We start from the raw sequence: 22,058 nt of genomic DNA on the forward strand, positions 1-22,058 counted from the left end.
TTTATTTCCTTGGAGCTTTCGCCATCTTTTCCTTGTGTCCCAAAGAAGGCGGATAGAAGCTTTTGGAAATTTGCAACATTCCCTTTGCTGACTGTGGAACAGATAGGTAAATCCTGATAGACCAAGACAAATTACATGCACTTGCCTCTCTGTGAGAGACAGTAATAAACTGGAAAAATACTTCTCTGCCAGCACCTTTCCCACACTGATTCATCTCGTTCCAGCAGCTTAATTATGGCCATTTGAATATGCCATTGCAGATATTAATTCAGTTTGACACATCCATTTTCCATACGCTTGGGAAATAAATCTCTTTCTACTGGTTCCCTACATTAAAACACAAAGCAAAATGTAAAAAACCAAAGGAATGTTACGTGATTGGTACCAGGACCAGTTGCTCTATTTGTTTGTAAGTTCTTGTTCTTTTTGAAATAAGCTTCAATGGCAAGAGGGGCCTTCAGACGATCTGGAGGGGATATAAAGAATGTGCTTTGTTTATGCTCAACAAAAATAATTGAGCTTTTCTGTTGCTGCCTGAAAGCCATGTCTCCTGTTTCTGGGACCTGTTTACTGTGTACTGTACAGAGCCTGCAGCCTGTCTGCGGCAGAGCGGGACTCCCTTAGCCTTTCTGCTGTTTCCTTTTTTATGGTTGGGCTTCTGAGCAGCACTGGTATGCCCCAAACACCTGCCAGATTTGCATATCATTCTTGCTTGGCTTGAGCATCCACTGCAAAGTTGGCACATGAACTGTGGAGAAGCAGGGCTAGTGTTTTGATTGTACGCCAGAGCCTGATACTGAAATAGGCTGTGGGAAGGAATCCAGTAATTGTTGGCCTCTGATCAATGAAAACTGTCGTTAGGCCAGTAAATCGTCGGTATGTGGGCTTAGTTCTATATATCATCTTTGGGCTGGTGTCACCCTGACTCCAGGACAAGAACATTATCAACATGTCATCAAGTCTGCCGGGAGCTTTTTATTACTTTTTCTCCCTTTGATTTATATCCATTCTCAAATTTCACACAGGTCAGTTTTGACAACACACTGGAGGGACGTTGAGGGGATTGTTTCTTTGGTGCAGAAATAGATTTGAAAGCCCTGTCTAGCAGGGAGTCTTCCCTCTCCCTCTCCCAAAGCAGACCTTTCCATTATCTCCGCTCGCTGGGCTTGCAGTGAGGTGACTCCTGATTAGCTTTGGCCTTGTCCACATACAGGAGTAGCACAACTGTAGTTTAAATAAATTGCTACTTTAATCTGAACCGAATGGTGAAAACTCCGTTGTGGGCATTAGGGATTCCTGTTTTGTTTGGCTTTAAGTGATTCTGAATTGATTAAGCTACATAATAACAAACCACACAAAAATAAATGTCTACACAGCTCTTTGCACTCTTACTCAGGTTAAAACCAAGCTTCCAGTTTCAGTCCAGCAAAGCTTTGTTTTGCAGACAAGCCGATGCCACCCATGGCACAGCAGGAGTAATGCCAGCACAGTCCCACTGAGCCGGTGGCAGATGCACCAGCTCTGGCAAAGCTCTCCACTGTTCCCACAGGGGCATTTAGGGGCATTTATTCTTGCTGCAAAAGCTGCAGCTTTTGTGGCTTTCCTCAAAGTTCTCTAAACAGGTAAATGGATGGTCATTGCAGTTTCTGGATGCGGGATAACACAGTGGTAGCAGAATACTTATAATTGGGACAAAGACCTAACCCTGCTTTAAAGGAAACCACCGATGTTTTCATAGTGTAAATTACTGGCCTTCCCTTTGACCTGGGGGGATGCATCTTGATGGTATTTCTTCAGAATCTTTTCCCTCTCTTCCTGACTGTACTTTGTATTTTCAAGGCAAAGTAAGGCTATTTCTCAGCTACTGCTCCTGAGAATGATGTATGTAATTAAAGCTGATCGTGGCCAAAAGGTTCACATTTAACTCCTTTTGCATTCAAGTAATGTGATTAAAATCTGGAGAAGATCATAGCCAAAAAGAATTTGGCTAGAAAATACTGATGCTGCTTGTTGGATTACAAAAGGCAGCACGTTCAGAGTTGAGGCTGAGTGCACAAGTGGCTGTGGTGTACCAAGGGATTAGCTGCTGCTGCCTTCTACATTCAGGCACAGCAAGTCTGGATACGGCTGAGAGTCCAGGCCCTGATTTTTCCCCGCATTTACCTGAACTTGAAACACTGTTTAAAATAACTCAGTGATTTCCTTCCTTATGTGTAGGATAGTTGTATTTAAAGACAAAGTTAGATAAGAAGTTGCTGGTTAAGGTGAATGGCTAGCATTTTACAGGCTGAGTGGCTTTTCTGGAGACTTTTTATTCCAACGTGCAAATCCTCATTAAGGGACACTGTTAAATCTGATCATGGCCCCATTTCAGCAAAGCACTTAGCGTATGCTGAAGCATGAGGGAAGTCAGTGGGATTACTTGGATGCTTAAAGTTAAGCAAGTGCCGTACTGACTTGGGATGCGCGTGAGCACAAGATTAGTTGCCGCACAAGTATAGACCTTATTACTCAAAGTTAAATATTTTGGATTCTTTTTTAATCTTCTTAATGGGAAAGTGAGTAGGCTGCCTTGAAACGCCTTTCTTGCCAAATTTCATTTCTTAAATCAAAGCTCGCAGTTGCATTACATGACCACAGAAAAACATTAGAAATTAATAAACCTCTGGATTTGTTTACAGTTCTGTAAATTTAAAAACAGACAAACCAGTTTAAGATTTCTTTGTTCTATTTTCTTTTTCTTTTTTTTTTTTTTTTTTTTTTTTTGGCTTTTCTTTTTCTTTGAGTATTTACTGTCAGACTTGGGCCTTTGAACCAAGCTCTCTCCCTGTCTGCATTATGCTCGTCCCTGGCTTGAGGGCTTGTGGCAGCTGCTTGTACCTAACAGCACAGCTAGCCTTGTTACCTCTGTGCACAAACCCTCTTCAAAGGAGCTACGGTTTTCTGTTGGTATGGTATGACACGTCCAGTGACGTACCTACCTGACCTGCTCTGTTATCAGAGGGTTTAACGCCGCCCTGATCACAGAGGGCTGCACAACTGCTTCTAAAGCCTCAGCATGCTGACTTGCTCTGGGGGTAATTAGGCAACTTGTGTTCTCTCCACTTCCTGTCCTGCTCCGGTGAGAGGAGCAGAATGCACACTGTAAGCAGAGAGCTAAGGCTCTCTCTATGTGCAGGAGCATAACAAAAATAAATACAATGATAAAACACTAGGGAAAAAAAAAAAAAAAAAAAAAAAGGAAAGAGCAGAGGTCTCTAAACAAGCTTTTGTGTGTTATCTCCAGCAAGCTTAAAAGGGAATTCACAGCATGAATTTGTGTATGTGTGTGATCATTGGCTTTGGCATGTAGGCTTTAAAGTCTGGTACAAATTGTATTTGTTAGTATTGCCTCTTGTCCTAAATTCTATCCAGAAAGTCAGATCTTGAAGCTAGGATAGTTTCCTGTTCCATTTATTTATTTATTTTAAAATCTTCTAAGTTTGTTACTCTTAAATGGAAAAGACACCAAAGCAGAACAGAAGGAACTCTGCCCATCAAAACAGGCCTATGAAAAGATCCCTAGCTAAAACAAACAGCTGTACTGGGCATATTTAAGATTCAGTCAGGATGCAGAGCAGTACCCAACCCATCACAAGCACAGCAGCCGCAAAGTTTGTTTTGCAGGCATTGTGTGAGATTCACAAAATCAAGCTGTTAACAGCCGTTGCGGTGGGTAAATATCAGGTATGCGTGGTTGTTTATTTGCCATAAAAGCTGAGAAAGTTGAAAAAATATCTGGAATTGCTACAGTGTGAGCAACTAACAGACTACCTCATGGTCCAGCACAAAATCCATGTACTGCAGGGCTACCTGCAGCACCATTGGCCCATCCTAGGTCAGGGACTGCCAGGTTTTGAACTGCTGTGCTAAAACTATCACAGCCATTGCGTTTTATAATCTAAGCCAGGTCTTGCCCAGGTTTCCTGAAGTTTAAAGCCTGTCACATAGTCACAGATGCTCTCTCCTGCTAGGCTTCCCAGTGTCTGAGTCTACATTGTGCCCCCCCCCCCGAGATGGGCCAGAAAGCTGCGTACAGCTCCTGTTGTGTGTTGTAGGCTTCTCTGCACCTTGTTCGCAGAGCTTAGAGTCTGCGGCAGGTGGCTTCTTGAGGACACCATCCTCCAGCTCAAGCTGCTGGGGCTTCCGCCTTGGCTTTGGAGACCCCAGAAGAACTATTCAAATGAGGTTTGCAGTCCAGGTTTGAGCATTATGCTTTTCCATAAACATGGTGCAACTTTCAGGGCCTTTACTTCCATCAATGTATTTTCCTAGCCTACCTCCATGTGCTCTCCCACTCCTCAGGTTTGTGTATATTGTTTTTGTTGTTGTTGTTTTTAACATCTCTGTATGGATTATTGCCTTTGAGGTATGTCCTTAGAGGCAGTTACCCCTGTCTGTCTCATGTAACACCTCTGAGAGGTATGTCTGTGCTATAGACACTGCTGTAAGAGCAGCACATGTAGCAGCTTTGAAGATCACTTTACAGCATTTGCTCGGGTAGCAGACAGTGCACCTTGGTGGCGGGTGAGCTACTGGGATTAATCTACATCTTTTTGCAATGGTGTAGAGTTGTAGAATGGCTTCAGTTACAGCCATCATCCACAAAGCTATGTTCTTTGTACCCAGTTTTCTTTTGAATTCTTGATTTATATTTTTTTATTTTTATCAAGGAAGTGATCCAACTCTATGTGTATGTTAGGTGTTGATACCTAACTTTGTCTTTACATGTGCGTGATCTGAGGAAAGTTCATTTACATCTGAAAGCAAGTTTTCTCACTGGGGCAGCGTTCTTACTGTTTTCTGAAGTGTCAGCTAGCAGCCTGGCTCATTTCTGTCAGGTAAGCAGCGGAATTTGCCCATAATTTCTCAGAAATCCCAGTCCCCGTGGGGTATCCGTCCCTGCATTGCACCCCATCCCATCACACTCCCAGCAATTAATTCTTGCTTGGAGAAGGCTGTGGCTGTTGGAGCCATGCTGTAAGAAAAATGCAGTGCTGCAAGGGCTGTGAGCAAAGGGCTAAATCCTGCAGATGCATGTCTGCGTGTGCTCATTCAGATGAAGCAGCCTCGGTAACTCCAAACCAAGGCATGCCTTCAGGAGTTAGACCCAAGTCATTGAAATCCATGGCAGTGGGCGTGGCATTACTCTTTTGGTCAGGTGTTAAATGTTTGCAGGATGTGGCCCTAAATAGATAAGGGGTAAAGACCCGTGAACATGCTTTTTCTCTACACCCATCCCGTTTTCTTTCCTGATGTAGTTCTTGCTTCCTTGCCTTGTTTTTGTTTCAGCCTACTCCATTCTCGCTGCATATTCAAGTACATACCTTAGCCTGTTTTTTATTATCACTTTTAAATCTTGCCTGTATTACCGTTCAGGTTTTGGTCCCACTTTGAAGTTTATTTTTTAATGAGGTATAATTAACATTAGTATTAGTCAGATGCTGTATTTCATGTGCTGTTATTCAGTTACAGGTTCCTTGCCTCTTTTTTTAATTGTTTTTAAGGTTTCATTTTAAATGTTTGATCCTGCAAACTGTGGAATTTGCGCATTTAAGCACTCTTGTCAGTTCCAAAAGATCTGTTCATTTGCATCGGTTTTGGTGTATTTGCAAATGTTTCCATGACAGAGTGCCTTTAATTTCTTCTGTGCCTGTTTTCCTGTCTTCTTGTGTCACTAGGCCTTGTTTATAATTTTGCCCAAACTCAGTGTATTTTTGTATTTATAACAAAACAACCAAACAAACAAAACCAGCAAAAGCTTTCCTGAGGTTTGTTGTCACCATGCTGGTTCTGTGTCAAACCACTTTGCTCCTTCAGAGGGTTGGTAGCTTCCCACAAGAACGGTAAGGTAACTGTTAAAGCAAATAAGGCAGATTAGCAGCAGTTTGTTTGGGATGAAAGGCAATTGCACTCTAAAATGAGACCTGCAAGGCATGACATGTGGTCTGGGATGTTAATCTGCAGATGGCTTATGCTATGCAATGGAAATAAGGATTCCTTCCATTAAAATCAATTGCAGCACTTCAATTTATTTAAATGGGAGAAGTAGTAAATCCACAATGTGTATGTTTTATAATTACGCACATCAGAGTGGAGTGACTCGGACATTCAGACTTCTGGCTTGACTTTTGGAGGGAGGGAGGTATTTCGCACAGTAAAACGATTGAAATAGATAATAAGATAAGAAGTGTTTCAGGCAATCTAAGCTCCTTGAGTCCCTGTGGGGAAAATTGACCAGTCTTTTTTCTCCTTTTCCCATAAACCATTGAAGGTTATGCATTTGCAGTATTGAATCTATGCCCATCTAAATCAAATCTGCATTTAGCTGAAAATGGCAGCATATCCTTAATTGGAGTGCAGTAACCTTTCAGTAACCCTTGTTGGGATTTATGAATGAATTTCTATCTTCAGGCAATACTGTATTTAGCTGTTGCACACGGTAACAGCCCTGGGCGGGGGCACTGCTAACACTAATAGCTGGGACAGCTGTAGTAAATCTTAATAGCATCAGTGGGAAAGATTGATCAAAGTTTCAGCTCATTTGCAGCCTTGAGCTTTCTTTTTGTGGATCAGGAATTTGTTACTCTCTGCCTTCTCCCTTTTTCGTTTGCAATGTTTTTCTTTATGGTCAAAGAGGAACTGTAGTCTCCCAAGAGGTAAAAAATGAGGAAACTTCAGTTTTTAGTGACTAGTATGAGGAGATGACTGTTTGGGTAATGAGGTTCATTAAATACGGTGCAAATAGTGGTGTAAATGCCTTCATCAGTCAAGTGGCCCTTTTAGAAGACTTTGGAGCCAGGATATTTCCTTTCATCATCGGGGCTTTGCTGAGGTGCACCGTTGATTAGGAACACGAATGTCAGGCTGTCAGTGTGCTGAGGTGGGAAAGCGTGTCTGAACAGCCTCCCAGCAGGAACATCACTGAGCTATGCTTAACAGGTGAAATAAGGTGGGAACTGAGAGAAAACCACTGTGAATAGAAGGCAGCTGACTGGGGAAGAATAGAATAGTTGCAAAAATCCTCATTATTATTATTTGTTTCATGATGGATGTCATCTTTTCTCGCTGCATAGTAAGCCTCTTCTGAGGAAAGCGCCCTGTAAACCCAAAGTTCACTTTTTACACCTTTTAGTGACTGCACTAATCACTCTGGCAGGCAGTGGGATCTACTATGAAAGCCTTTCTGCAGGGTGTTTTTCTCCATTTCACATTCAGCAGGTAGAATTAATGTCCTCACAGACAATTAGTGAAGCAGTTTTCCACTCTCACTATCTGGCTACTCACTAAACTTACCCATAAGGATAAGTCCTGAATAATACAAGGCAGGACTTAAGAGTCTTTCAAGGTCAAGTCTGGTTATTTAACAGCAAAATCTCTGTTGTGTGACATTTGTGCTCTGTGCTGTGCTGTGTGTCAAAAAAAAAAAAAAATCCACTAGCTGTAATTACTTCTTAAAACAAGTGGCATGATTTTTCCTAACACAGGGTCATCAAGATGTAAACCTCAGTACTGAGTCAAGATGGGGTGCCTGTTGTCAGAGCAATTGTTCCTGGCTGTATGATGGTGTACTTAAAGACTGCAGGGCTTATCTACCCATGGCAGGCAGGGCAGACACTCCCAATCTAATATTCACCTGTGCTGCCATGTTCACGGGTCACTATGTCATTTGGAGGTATTGGCTTAGTCCTAAAAGCATTTCTGTTCCGTGTAATGCAGTTAGAACCAAAATGTGTCCTTGCAATTGAGTTAGAAATATGAGCTATTCCAGACCATACCACGGTCAAGTGTTGCTTACACTAAAATCCTTTTATGGTATCTTTAATACAGATGTCTTAATCTCTGCTTGCTTTCTTCTGATTTTTTTTAGTTGCCTTGGCCCCTACGTGCACTTCTGGTGTTATCATTTATTAGATTACTAAATAACAAAATCTCAAGTGCGGACAGCAACTTGAACCATTGGGTCATGTACATGGTAAGATAATGGCTGTGTCCCACAGCAAGTGGCAATGGCTCTGTAATCTTCTTTAAGAAACACCAAGAATGTAAGGGCTGAAAAATCCTCGTTAGATCACCCTCAGCCATCTGTGGGCAGTGAGGTGCGTTGCAGTAGCTTTCTGCACCTTCCCAGTGCATGTCCCTGCTGTCTAAGCAGGCAGAGGTACATTCAGGTGGTGTAGAAGACCTGGCTGCTCCAGTGCTCGCAGTGGCAGGACGTTGTGCTGCGACCACAGCCACGACGTGGTGACGGGGCCATGGCCCTAACAGTTGTAGCAGGACTGGTAAGGCTCCCAGGGATGAAGGTGTGTGTGTCAGGTTGGTTTTGGAGCACCTCATGGTGTTGGCTTTGTGTGTGTTTAAATGGCACAGCTTCTTCAGTTAGTTCCCAACCCTTGTTGTAGTGGTCTTTAAATAAAGGCTTTTCTGCATGTTATTGGTTCTTCTGAGTGTGCTTATTTGTAGAAATGGTTTTCCTTCTCATCTGCTTCCCCTTGCCCTTTTATTTTTTGTTTGTTTGTTTCATTTGTGACTGAGACTTTTTTTTCCTTCACAATTTGATTGATCCTTCTTCTTTCAATTCCGCATTGGCTGGCTGCATGTGGAACCCCGCTTGGCTTTAGCTGAGACAAAATCGAGTGCACACAATTTCCCTCTGACAGCTTGTACAAGAGCAAACATTTCCGAAGAGCTGAAAGTCTAGAAATTCAATCAGCGGAAAACCTACTGTGTGGAACAGCTTTGCTAGTGCTACAGCTCCCTGCTGGGTAGAAAAGCAATCCAGTTACAATAAATCCTTAAGAGTGGAGTCATTTGGGTAAAAGGAAAAACAAAAGCTGGTTTATACAAACTGATTGAAGTCAGACGTTTTGACTTCCCATTGAAAAGGGAGTCAAGGCCCAAGCTTGCTTGGTAATTTAAAGGGGAGATTGGCTCCTTTCATCTTTCTCTAGGGCAGGGTTCTTAATATTTTGCTTGTGGAAGAAATGCAAAGGGTTTTCAACAGAAGTTAAAATATCTGCTTTGATATCGATATTGATGCTATAGCTATGAACTGACCTGATCCTGAATGCTCCGGAGAGAGGTGAAGGCACAATTCTGGTTCCAGCCACCCTGATTTTGTTCCACTGCAGTTACAGAAATGTGAAACTAGGGTAAAACTGGGATCAAAATCAAGGCTTGCATCTCTTGCCAGGATGGCTTGGACAGCGGTGTTTGTACTGTGGTGCTGGTGAGTCCTGAGCCTGTGAACTTGTTGATGCAATCTGGGCTGCCTGACAGACTCTTCTGACTGAAGAGTTGTGCCTAGTGAGGGAGATGATACCTGCTCTGTTTGTGTTAATTTGCTTTCATTCTTTAAACACAAGCAATTAAAAATAGAGGCATTAAAGAACTTTGAGATTAAAATAACAATGGTAACTGAGATGCCAGTAATGACAGTGAGTTCATATTAAAAAACCTAAATGAAGTAGCTTAATGTAAGAAAGCCCCCTTGACGTTTTCCTTTATTTTAATAATTATTTGCACCACTCCTCTTTGTGCACCTTTCACACTGGAGCACACTGAACGGACCAGCAGGCGTGAATGAGAAAATGAAGGAAACAATCTCCTGTGAAGTCAAGTGAGCAAAGTAAACTGACTGGAAATGCTGAGATTTTCTTTCTGCTTTAATGCCTTTCAGGTGTTTGTGGAAGAGTAGGCAAAACTTTTCCAAGCAAACATGAATTTTAAGATGCTGTTGTCCTTTTTCATAGCTGCATGGGGCCACTCACTCCTGCTCTTCATGTCATCTGCATTCAGCTGGCGTCTGTCCTCCCCTCTCCCAAATGGGTCAGGTCCTCATGGAAAACATTAAAGATTATATACATACGGTAAAGGATTTCAGCTGGTCTTTCTATTTAAGTAAGATGTTATAAATGATAGCAAATGAGTACAAAACCTTGCCACAAAGATGGAGTTAAGTTAGCTTAAAAGAAGAAAGTCGGGCAGGATGGTAACCTGGTAAGGCTCTTAAAACTCCAGGCTGTGTCACTTGCTAGTCGCTTCCCAGACTGGAATATTTGGTGTGGTCCTTGATGATGGCACCTTGAGCTTCCCTTTCAGCTTTCTCACGGTCTCTGTGGGAAGAGAAACACAGCCATTGACGCCAAGTGATGCCACTTTTGTTGAATCGGTTTGTGCCAGCTGTGGAGCTGTTTTCTGTGCCACTGGCAGGGGTCTCTGCTAGTGTAGACTGCAGAAGAGTAATAGATTAAGTCATGCTTGTTAATGGAAATAGTGGACTAAAGGAAAAAAAGAGTGAGGAAGAGAAAGTCCCACAAGTATTAGCTCCTGCAGTGCTTCAGAAACCTGGGGTTGGCTTCGTCTCTGCAAGATGGTGTTTCAGGCTGAGGAACTGCCTCGGTGCACTGTGAGATTTGTGCATTTATTTTTCCATCAGTGTTTCTTGAGAGGAAATTTCACTTTTAGTGGCATCAGTCTTTTTTTCTTTAAGATTCTGTTCTCCTTGCAATATAAAACCAAACACGTCCCCAAACTAGAAAACCTTGAAGTAATGAGAAATAGATGTAAAAAGCTCTTCTAAGGTCTTTGGATGTCTCTGGGCATCACTCTGCCCAGTTCAGGAGACAAAACACACCCGTGGCCCAAGATGTAGAGCACTGCATGCCCAGAATGTGAGAGTCACTTCAAAACAAGGCATCATGCTGCATCACGGCAGACTGAAGCTGTTTTTTTCCCCTCCCTGTAGCACGGTTGCTGTGTGTCAGCAGAAAGTCCTCTTTGAGGAGGAAACACACATCTGAAAGATTGCTGTCCAGACTTCTGGAGTTCACAGGGACACAGCTGAAAATGCATTGATGGTATCTTTGACAGTTAAAAAGAAGCAAAAATTGGGTAAAAAGCTGAAGAATGTTAATTGTTTTTGAATTATCTGCTTAAGATTGTAATGGAATTTAGAGTTTCAGAGAGCAGTTAGTACTGCTGGGCACCTACTGCTGAGATGCACTGGAAAGGTCTTCTGCTCTGGTTGTCTACAGCTGAGGTTTTTTCTTTGACAAATTCCAGAAAAAAAGGTGGCTTAGGTTGTTAAACATAGATTTTCAGTATATATCAGCAGCAGGAGAGTCTAGCAATGTTATGGAAAAGCTGGATGTGTCATGTCCTCTACAGTTAATGTTTGGGTATAGAAAGCAGAAGCATGGTGTAAAGAGTATTGTTAGGATGCAGAATTCTAAGTTTTTATTCAAACACTTGGAAAAGACAAAGCATCCACCAGCTTTAGGAGGAGCCTCAGGTTGTAGTCCTGTTATTTTTGAAGGTAAAGCCTCAGCTGTGGTGCTGCTGCTGCTGTGCTTGGGGTCTTGCTGGGGAAACTTCACCTCTTGCAGCCAGTAGCTGCTCTAAGTAAGAGTTACCAAGTTTTTGCTGTGGTGGTTTTGTTTGTTTGTTTGTCTTTTAAATACCATTTGTTACTTTTTTCTTCCTAAAGGACAATGATTTTCCTGTGACAAAACAGTCAAAGAGGGGCCCAGCTGAAGCTAAAAAGAGGCCACAGGGATTATTCTACATAATGCCTTTTGCAATTTTTTTTCCCCCACATTGTTCTGGTGTATGTGAGACAGAAGGAACGTGGAATTAACCCACATTGGGATACGGTATTTGAAAGTTGTAGGAAACGTGGGCAAAACGTGCAGTATCCTCAGAAGGCTCTGGTTCAGCCTCGTGCTGCACTGCGGCAGCTCGCGGTCTGCAGCTGGTGAACAGTCCTCCTAATCCAAAAGCATTGGGGCATTTGGGGGAAACCTGGAACCCAGATCTCCTATCTGGAGAATTTACAGAATATTTGAGACTTCTGATTCCATGCTTTTAGTAGCGTTTTCTACTTCTGTGTTGTCCCATCTCTTCTCCTGACTTTTCCCTCTGGCCCCACTCCAGCACTGTGGGGATCTCCAAGTTCGCAGAATAAATTGGAGTTACCCGAGCAGCTCTGCTGAAGCTTCCTGACACCCCAAAAAGCAGTGAATGAACTCAGGGTTATGGTATTTTATTTGCAAATCTACAAGGCTTGAGGACGCCTTCCTCATTATTCTCTAGAGGAAATGAGCCATCTCCAAACAATGAGGCAGGAGATAATAAGGAGGCATTTTACCAAGAACCACATTTATCCCAAACAAATCTGATACAAGATTTTGCTTCTGGTTTTCCTAAGCTGTTTACCAGTGCATTTTAGGGGATAATTATTCTGGAGAGAACGTGTGCATGGGGATAGCAGCAGCTAAGTGGGGAAGCTATTGAGCTGCTACCAGGAAACTTTTTATGCAGCTGAAAGTGGATGCAAAGTGTGGTGCTTGGAAATGAGCAACAGTGAAGAACCACTAACGCTGCACAGAGTGCTGTGCTGTTATGGTTTGTGTTTGAATGGTTCAGAAGAGAGACCTTGCATTGCTGCTGCTGCAGAAGTTGAGCTGACTGGCTCCGAGGCTTTCATACGTGGTTTCTCTCTGCCATCTAACCCTCTGAAAAATATAAGTAAACACACCTACTTGTCTAAAACCCTTTTCGTTTTGTCGATTAGATGAGAAATCCCCACTCCTGCAGCTGCCCTTCTTTCCCCTATAAAAATCCACTCCCATTGTTTCTTGTTTTGTGGGGAGCCTCCCATTCACTGGTAGGAACTTTATACTGACTTCTGCCCATTTATTGCAGTGGCAGATTTTTAGGAGCTTGTGTGTGAGGGGAAGGAGGAATGCAGCACTGCTGTTGTGTTTTCATTTGTTTTGATTTTACGTCCATCCCAACGGAGAGCAGGGCACCACTGAGAGGTGCTGCCAGGTGTGGCTTCCTACTGCTTTCTAATTCTGTGATCACAGAGAGCTCGATTCTGCAGTCCTTGCACAGACAAGTCTCCTACTGATTTCAATGGGGAATTTGCCTGCATCAGGGATAAAAGAGCGGGCCCCAAGTTGTGTGCAATGATGCAATCTGATCCTCCTGCTGTGGAAATTGATGTAATCGCATTCTCGCCCTCCCCCCTTTCGCAACCCTTCTCTCTACCAACCCTGGTGGCTCCTGGGGGGCTTCTCACCAAACGGGAAGGATGCAGCTGTGTGCCGAAGCGGCAGGGGAGGGGAGGAGACCTGCTCGAGAAATTTATGAGCGGTTGCCTCCGAGATGCAACCCTAGAAAACGGCTAAGAGCACGGACCTGCCCGCGCTGAAAAATCCCATCACCTGCTTTTGCTAAGTGAGCAAACGCTGCTTCTGTGCAGTTGTGATATACGTGACATGTCCTCGTGCGTGTGTTGTAAGGTTGAGCTCATGGTGCTGTGAATTGCATGATCTCATCGCTGCCTGTGCTCATTCAGTGCAGAGGGACAGGGTGAGCTTTTTTTTAGGGCTCTCTGTATTGTTGCTGGTGACAGTGTGTTTTCAGCAGTGCCTTTGTGCCCTGGCACAGCACAGGTTGCTTGGGAATACCGGACCTCGAGAATGCTGCGCTTTGTTGCTGGGCGAACCAGGCGACCTCTCTGCTGCTTCCCTCTGCTTTGCCATTTATGTGGGCTTTGGTTGTAGTTTTTTTTTTCCTTTGGGAATTCTAGGCTCAGCTGAATTTGTTCTGTGTTTTGCGGAAGAAAGAGCTTGTTAAAGAATTCCCTGATGACTTTGAAGTGAACTATTTATTTTCTCTCAAGGGTTATTCAGTGTAGCCATTTGCCCCCTCTCCTCTGTTTTTTCACCCCAGTGTTTCCTGAGCTACAAGCATTCTTGGAATATATTAGTTGTAATGAGTTATGTGGGCATCAAAAGTTTTCTTTGAAACTATATGGCATCAACATCTGTTAGCTCTTAGAGAACAGAGCCGCAGACAAAGGGGCTGGTGGGGGGAGGGAGGAAAAAGATATTAAATTCTGGAGTATGAAGTCTCCGTCTCAAAGACTCAGGGGGAGGGGAAAGGGAAATCTGCTAAACTCCGTGGCTTTGATGTGGTGCTCTGGCCATGGGATTCCTTTTAGGGGAATGTGCGTGGCAGCCGGTCCCGCATGGCCGCTGGCCTGCCCAGGGCCCTGTCTGGCTGCCCCGGTGCTCCCAGACTGCTGCGAAGCCCTCGATGCTGCGGCACCATTTAACCAATGCAGTGTGCTCGGCGTTCAGCTGTTGGGCTGGGGAGTCAAAATTCCTAAAAATAAAGGTAACTCGTAAGTTTAAAAGGAAAAAAAAAAAAAGTTTAGAAGGGAACTTTTTATTTGCTTGTAATCCTCCTGACCCTGTGGGTCAACACGCAACTGTTTGTCTAAATCAGGTTTTCAAATGGTGTGTGTCTGTGGTTTTTTATTGCCTGTAATTAAAAAGCATGTGTCTGTTTCTGTGCGCGCAGCATCAATCAGCATTCAGGCATGATCACCGATGCTGCACTGCTTACAGGAATGTGTGGGGATGGGCTCTGCTTTCTCTTTTATCTTTGTCTGCAGAGTCTCTCAGTTGTTTGTCCTACGTGCCAGGGAGCAGAGGAGAAGAGTAAAAGAAACCTCTGTGTCTGTCTTCTGCTCTTTTTGGCTCTGTTTTTAGCCATAATGCTGGTGGCATTGTGCTACGCTGTGACTTCCTGGCCCATTAAAACCTTGACCTGTTATAAAATGATTAGTTGACATACCTGGGCTTTGGGGACAAAGAGGTGGTTTAAGAAGGAATGTGAACCATCTGTTTTGCCAGCACCTCCTGTTGACAGATTTATGGATCAACATTAGCATATGTGTCCAGGGTCACACACCTGTGCTTCCTAACAAGGTAATATTATTTAGCAGGGTATGTTTTCATCCTGAGGATTCAGAGCTCTCTGCAAAGGTGGGCATCAAGAATTCTGTTTTACAGTTGAAAAATGAAGGCACAGAGAGATTTAAGTGACTTACCCTACACCACACAGTGAGTCTGTGGTGGAGCAGTTATTGAATCCAGGTTTCCTCCAGCTGCATAAATATACGTCATCCATTAGCAGGAAAGGACTTAAAGCCATAAACATAATAGAGGAGCATTGATTATCATTCTAGGGGAGCTTTAAGCCCTTGTGCTGTATGAAAACCTGTGCTATACAGGAAGATAGAGGCTATCATCAGCAGAAAGTTTCAAAATGCAGTATGTTAAATCTGGAATGGTCACTGAAGCCAGTAGAAAGAGTCTCCTTGATTTCAGTGACCACATCTTAAATGAGCAAGTTATTTTGTAGTCAAGCTCTATAGCCATGTTCTGCATGCTTGTTTCTCCACATGTGCCTGGGTAAAATCACCTCGGTGCACTTACGTCTGTTTGTTAAAGAGTTTCTTGGTAACTAAATCTATCATGAAAGGGAGTTGAACAGAAAACCAGATTTATTACATAGCTACGCCCATCTGTCTGCTGTGATGAAGAAGCCCAAAATAAGCAATTTGGAGGAGTTAGTTTGCTTCCCAGGCTGGAAGTTAGGTGAAGATTTCTCTTTTCTCATTCATGTCCTCAGACTTGTTCATCAGTATAATCTACATTGAGGAAGAGATCTTGGGGGAAATGGGACAATTGATTTTGCAATCAGGAAATAGGTTAGAGGACAGCTAGAAGAACAAAGTAAAGTGAGTTCATTTTTCCTTCCGAAGTAGCTTCAACATGAATTTAAATTTTACAGAAAACAGTCATTTCTTGTTTCAGTTATTCATCTCAAAGAAAAAGATCTTTTTTAGCTGGAGATGGTTGGACCCTTCATCTGGAAAGTAACTGCTGAATCCATAGGTCTATTCATATATACAGTTGCTTTCAATTATATAACCTGTTATTTGACAGAAGTCCTTGAAAAACTGTCTCTTACCCTATCACCTTGAAAAGAAGCCATAATAGTTCTAGAATTCCTATAATCATGTTAATGGAAGAAGTCACTTTGCAACAGCTAGCAGGAGTCTCTAAAAAGCCATGAAATCCAGGGTTAAAACATCATAGGACCAGTAATCTTCTGTCCTGAAACTGGAACAACCTAAACCAAACTGCCCCCTCAGTGGGTCATCTCGTTAACTACAGGGTTTAATGCACACTGGATAATTTTATCTGTTGGCACTTTTACTTGTAGTTGGCAAAAATAAAAAAAAAAAAAAATCCACGTTAAAGATATTGTTGGTTTTTATTTCTCCCGTGGATTTTTTTTTCCATGTAGTATTCAGGATATATACTCACTAGCACATTTTCAACAGAGCACAGGAATCTTACAATTCACGTTAAGTGGGCTGGTTGGTAGCTGTTGTTGAACACACATCACAGTGGCTGGCCGCTAAAAGAGGATGCCCACTTGCCACTGTGACAGAGACAGAAAAGCTACCTGCAAAGAGCATGTTTCAGCATTGCTGCTACCTGATTTTCATAGGCTAGAAAGCAAATGTGTCAGAAGAATGAAGAAAGGGTATGTGTTTTGTCCTGATGGAAAGCTGGTCCAGGCATTGGGTTGGGACAAAAGAGATTTTGCCTGCATGTTGCAAACAGCCTGGAGCAAAAAGCACCACGTCTATATTTACTTTCTTCATCAGGCGTCCTTCATGAAGGCTCTTGCATAAGTGTCCTGCTGCTCTGTCCTTTTGCTTCCTCATCAGCCTCATATTCCTACAGATGGGGTATCCTTAAAAGTGTATGGTAACTACTGCTCGTACCCATCTGAGGGTCTGTAACATGATATAAAGGTATTGGGGATATTTTTTTGCCTCGTAAGCTTGTAATAGTCCATGTTCCTTTGTAACTGGAGATTAGAGGTTCTTTTGGTCATCCTGTTTTTATCTTCACAGTATTTTGCTAGTAACTGGAACTGCTCTACAGTCACCTTCTGTGAGGTGAGACTGTGGGGGCTCCAATTCTGGCAAATTGGTGGGTTTAGATGCTGTGATTTCAAACACTGTTACTGTATTATTATGGTTGGGAGTTGCTGCTTTACTGCCGTAGTTTTTTGACTGGTGTCTTAGTGTGAGCTTTGTGCTAAGGTACGAAAAGGTGAATTTCAGTAGCCGATGTGCTATACCCATTGCAGTCTGCCATCTCTGCTAGGAAGACAGTAAGACAGTAACTTGAGACATAGAGGCCATATTGGCAGATAAGGCACTAAAATCCTAAACCACAGCAGCTTAACACGCTCAAGATCATCTATCAGAGATCTTAGAGGAGAAAACAGTTTTTCTAACAACTCTACCTGCTGTGATTGTATTATAAAGAAATTTTATCTGAGAGAAATCTCCATGCTTGGTGGAGGAAGAAAAATCCAGCTGTAATGGATCACAGAGCACCAGGTTCTTATTTCAGAGAAAGAAAGCATCGCGAAAGTCGAGCTTGCTGCTTCTGCTTAAAAACCTGCATTATTGCAGTTGCTATGCGTATTTTAATGTTGGTCTAGGTTGAAGTCACCTTGACTCTCCAAGTGTGAGCTGCTTTACATTTTCTTTATAGGAATTTGAATCCTAGTGAATTGTCCTTACTATTAAATTATCTGGAATGACAAACAGGAGAAAAAAAAAAAAAAAAGATAGGGAAGAAAGCAGTTCACAGTTAAAAAGGTAAAGCAAAGGTAAAATTGGTCTTAAGTGCAAAGGTAAAATATGTCTTAAGTTCAACCTTGGACTTAAACCAAGGCATAAATGTGTATTGCTCTATTGTGTTTTCTATATGGTATGTGCTTTAATTCTTCATTACATTTGCCTGGTTTTGATTTTCATTATAATGAGGCTTGGAATACATGTTTTACCTGTGTAAGGCCCTATGTATATAGGTTACTTTATGAACAGGGAAGGAATCTCTCGCCTTACACAGCTTCCAACTCTAATACAGAAGCATATGGTATATTTGAAAAGGCTTAAGAGGGGGATGTTTAAACATTTTTGGAAGAGGATGGTAATATCAAGGCTTCAAATGAGAGCCAAATGCATACACAAAAAATGTATTCCTAAAACACTTTGTGTTTTGCCTGTGACTAGAGTTATTGCAGAAATTTATGTGTACAAACTTCCATTTTATGCATATTTGACTGCATGAACTTCTGTGTGTGAAAGCTGCTTACCTAGGGACATGTCATCTCCAAATATGTCTGACTACAAGTGGTTTAAAATTTATTACCTTTAATTTTACAGTTTTAAGGCTAAGTATGAAACTATTTTATTGGAACAAGTGATGATCATCTTGGATATCCGAATATCTGTTTTTTACTAATATTACTCTAAATTATATTTTTTCTTTTCTTTTTTTTTTTTTTTTTTTTTTTTTTTTTTTTTTTTAGTAGTGAATGCTAGGCTTGAGCTGACCATAGTTATATATGGTTATGTTTCTGGTCCATGGGAAATTTCACATACCCACAGGGGGGAACTAGGTTCCTCCCATCCCTTGTTTTTCAAAAAAATCTCTTACCTCTTTCTTTTCATCTGGACAAGATTGAACAAACAGACACAAACCACAACACTTTTCTTGGGTTTGGGTGGGTTTCCCAAAGCATCCTTGAGAGAGTAGGTTTTCCAAATATGCTAAGGATTTGCTATATGAGAATCAGACTTCATTTTGGAAACCTGGCATTTCCCAAAGGTGAGACTGGAGTGCTCAGAATTGCCACTTTACAGCTGACAAAGCCTTCAGTTGTTTGGGTGAAAGACCGAAGGGCATCCTCACTCTCTTGAACCTCTATTTCTTGGGATCATTTTTAGTCTACGTCAAGAATGGAAGTTTGTGTATAGGTTACATGGCATTCTCACTGGCAGCTGCTTTAAAACCACTGTCAAATCTACTCCCACAAGAGTTACCACATGTCTTATCCCTTGCAGTCCTGTTGTGAAACAAGTTTCTTCAACTTTGCTCTCTCAAAAAGTACTGGAACTTTATTGCATCAATATCAGAATAAAGAGAGAACAAAATACATTTCCTTCAGAATGACAAAAGTTGAGAGGAAAGTTTTCTTGGTTGACAATTTGTCATTTTACATGTGTTTTACTTGGGAAAAGTGGTGAATATGATACTTCGATAAGAATTTCACTAAAGCATAAAGTGTGTGTGTTCCTTGCCAAAAATGTTGAAAATTGAAAATTGAGTATCTTAAGGCTAAATCAAAGGATTTTAATGAGATGTTTGAAGAAGGAGAGGTAAAGTGACTTGTTTCTACTGGAAAAAAGCAACACCTCCTTTTTGAAAAATGTTGATTAACACTGTATTGGCTGTGCTGTAATATAGGGAGTAGGGGCTTCCAAATTTAAAAATGTGCTTGCTGTGATGATAACCTACCTAAATCAAAGGTTACCCTTAGATATACCTAATAATTCTATGGACGAAGTTGTCTCTACTTACATTAAGAGCAAAACTGTGTTAAGCAACACCTTAGAGCAAACACGTCTGCTAAAATTCATGTTATTTTCACTCTGTGGCTTGGGCCTTTATGTGGTAGGTATCGTGGAGAGTGGCGTGAAAAGGCAGAGCCAGGATGGAAAGAAATTGTCACAGTGGTAACAAAGATAAAGAAACCAGTGGGCATGGGGGCTGGGAGATGTGAACACAAATACAAGTGTGCAGAGCCTGGAAGGTGAAGACAAGGAGCTTGACCTCAATGTGGAAGCAGAAGGGCATCAAGGCAGTGAAGGACTACAGTGAGTGATACCGGCACGTTGCTGGAACGGCGGGTGAGGGTTTGGGTGGCAGCTGTTTCAGAGAGCTGCTGAAAAGCAAGTCAATAGCTAGAAGCCCCGGAGTGAGTCCTGGCCTCAAGTCCCAGAGACTTGTATCAATAAGAAAACTGCACAGGGCAGTCAGGGCTGAGGTTGGGGTTAAAAAAATAAAATTCCCGGTGAGTTAGAATTCATTGGAGTCTGATTGCACAGCAAAGGTGGGACGCGAGTGATGAGTGCCTGACTTGTAACCAGCTGAATAAAAGCCCTGGGGTGTGGGAGCTTTTCAAGATTGCTTTTCTTCCTCGCGTACGTGTATGCTCAGCAGCCTTACTGAGGGAGTTGAGCTGCTTAACTCTGCTCCCCACCCTCTTTGGTCCGAGCCGTGTACAGCAGCACCTATCCGAATGGGGCACATGGGACACCAGGTCCGCTCCACGCAGGCTGGGCAGGCAGCCGTTCGTAGTTTTGAAGCAGATGTTTGAGCCTGAATTTTAGATGTTTGGGGTGATTTGTGTTAGTGGCTAACACAGGCCAACTTATTTGTCTGGGAAACTCCTGGTGAGGTACAGACACCTATTCTCAATGGGTTCCAGTTTAGGAGCCTACAGAAGTGGCATGCTGGAATAATCCTTCTACATAAATGTTTCTTCTCTTTCTTCTTTCAAGTGCTCGCTGACCTCACTTATATAGTATTTCACAGGGTACATCTGGTTTTGGTTGTTTCATGACTCAGTGTTCCAGTTTGAAAATGCAGTGTTGTGATTTAAAACATCATGTCAGGACAGTGATGTACAACTACCTATGACCTAAATGTTGTTGCTTTTGCTCTCCCCAGCACCACTCCTGCCACGGGACGTGCTCCTGCAGCTGTGCAGCGTGCAGGGAGGCCCTTGCTGCGGAGCCACCACCAATGTTTTTGTCCCCTTGAGCCCATGTTTCCTTTGTGCCCAGACATTTCTCCCTAGGGTCAGCCACTCCTACCTGGCTATAGCCCTCTCTTCCCAGTAGAATTTCTTGAGCTTCAGGTTATGCTTTATGTGCTTACCCTGTGCTCTTGCTCCGGTCTGTTTTCTGAGTTGGACTAGCTGGGGGTAGGTGCGCTATTTTGTTCACATTAAGGCAGTTTTTACAGGTGACTGGGAGAATACTCCTCCTGCAGAACCAGCTGCAATCAAAATTGTTTTCTCTGATACTGGCTTAGCTTCTGTACTTGTTGAGTATGAGCTTGCATAAACTACCCAAAACCCTTTTGTCAAGCAGGTGCATTTTGGTAGTTATCCAGGTTATGATGTGTCTTAGAAACTCTCTTGGTTCCTTTTTTTTTTTTTTTTTTTCTCCTATAAAAGAAGAGTCATTGATGATCAATGATACAGTTTCTCCCTCTTTTTTTTTTTTTTTTCCTTCCTGTAAAATCTTAAGGGTTGCTCACCCCTTTCTCAGATACACATCTGTCTCTCAAAGACAGCACATGTCACAATCTTACTCTCACTGAGCACATTTGAATGGGAGCTGAGGAATTCCACTTAAATATGTCACCAAACTGTTCAAATGATACCCTCATCAGTTTCAGGATGGGTTGTCAATTTGTGCCATTTAACAGCAATATTACGGTACAACATCATAAAAACACTTTCTAGAACGTGGTGATTTATAATAATATGGTTTAAGGGGAAAATGCTTATTAGAAATTTCCTTGCATTAAGTTACTACTTCAACTTAAATAACTAGGAGCTAGAAAAGGAGTGAAACTAGACTAGAATATATGTCGTGGTTTAACCCGGCCGGCAGCTAAACACCACGCAGCCGTTCGCTCACCCTCCCCCCTCCCTCTCTGGGATGGGGGAGAGAAATGGAAAGTGAAGCCTGTGAGTTGAGATAAAGACAGTTTAATAAGACAGGAAAATAATCATAACAAAAATAATAATAACAATAATAATAATAATAATACAATGGTGATAATAGGAAAGTAATAATAATATGTACAAACAAGTGATGCACAATGCAATTGCTCACCACCCGCTGACCGATGCCCAGCCTAACCCTGAGCAGTCTGGACCCCTCCCCCCGGCTAGCCACCCCTATGTACTGTTTAGCATGACGTCAGATGGTATGGAATACCCCTTTGGCTAGTTTGGGTCACCTGTCCTGGGTCTGTCCCCTCCCAGCTCTTACTGCACCCCCAGCCTGCCTGTTGGCAGGACAGAGCGAAAGGCTGAGATGTCCTTGGCTTGGTATAAGCACTGCTCTGCAACAATTAAAACATCGGGGTGTTATCAGCACTCTTCTCATCCTAAGCCAAAACACAGCATTCCACCAGCTACTAGGAAGAAAATTAATTCTGTTCTAACTGAAACCAGGACAATATAAAATATATTTACTTAAGAAC

The 22,058-nt window shown here is 42.4% G+C and overlaps 1 protein-coding gene across 3 annotated transcripts in view; it reads left to right on the forward strand.

The window, feature by feature from the left end:
- The window catches only part of NKD1 (NKD inhibitor of WNT signaling pathway 1), a 107,649-nt gene that overhangs the window by 45,452 nt on the left and 40,139 nt on the right, over positions 1 to 22,058 (forward strand). Inside the window, exon 1 of one of the 3 annotated variants that reach the window (XM_032195474.1) lies at positions 9,861 to 9,908. The exons of the other annotated variants lie outside the window; for them this stretch is intronic. Within the exon in view, the coding sequence (XP_032051365.1) occupies positions 9,864 to 9,908 (45 nt within the window). The 5' untranslated portion in view covers positions 9,861 to 9,863. Of the gene's footprint in view, positions 1 to 9,860; positions 9,909 to 22,058 lie in introns of those variants that run through there. 3 annotated transcript variants of the gene reach the window in all.

This window comes from Aythya fuligula, chromosome 12 (genome assembly GCF_009819795.1).
Source record: "Aythya fuligula isolate bAytFul2 chromosome 12, bAytFul2.pri, whole genome shotgun sequence".
In the NCBI taxonomy this organism is placed as follows: Eukaryota; Metazoa; Chordata; class Aves; order Anseriformes; family Anatidae; genus Aythya; species Aythya fuligula.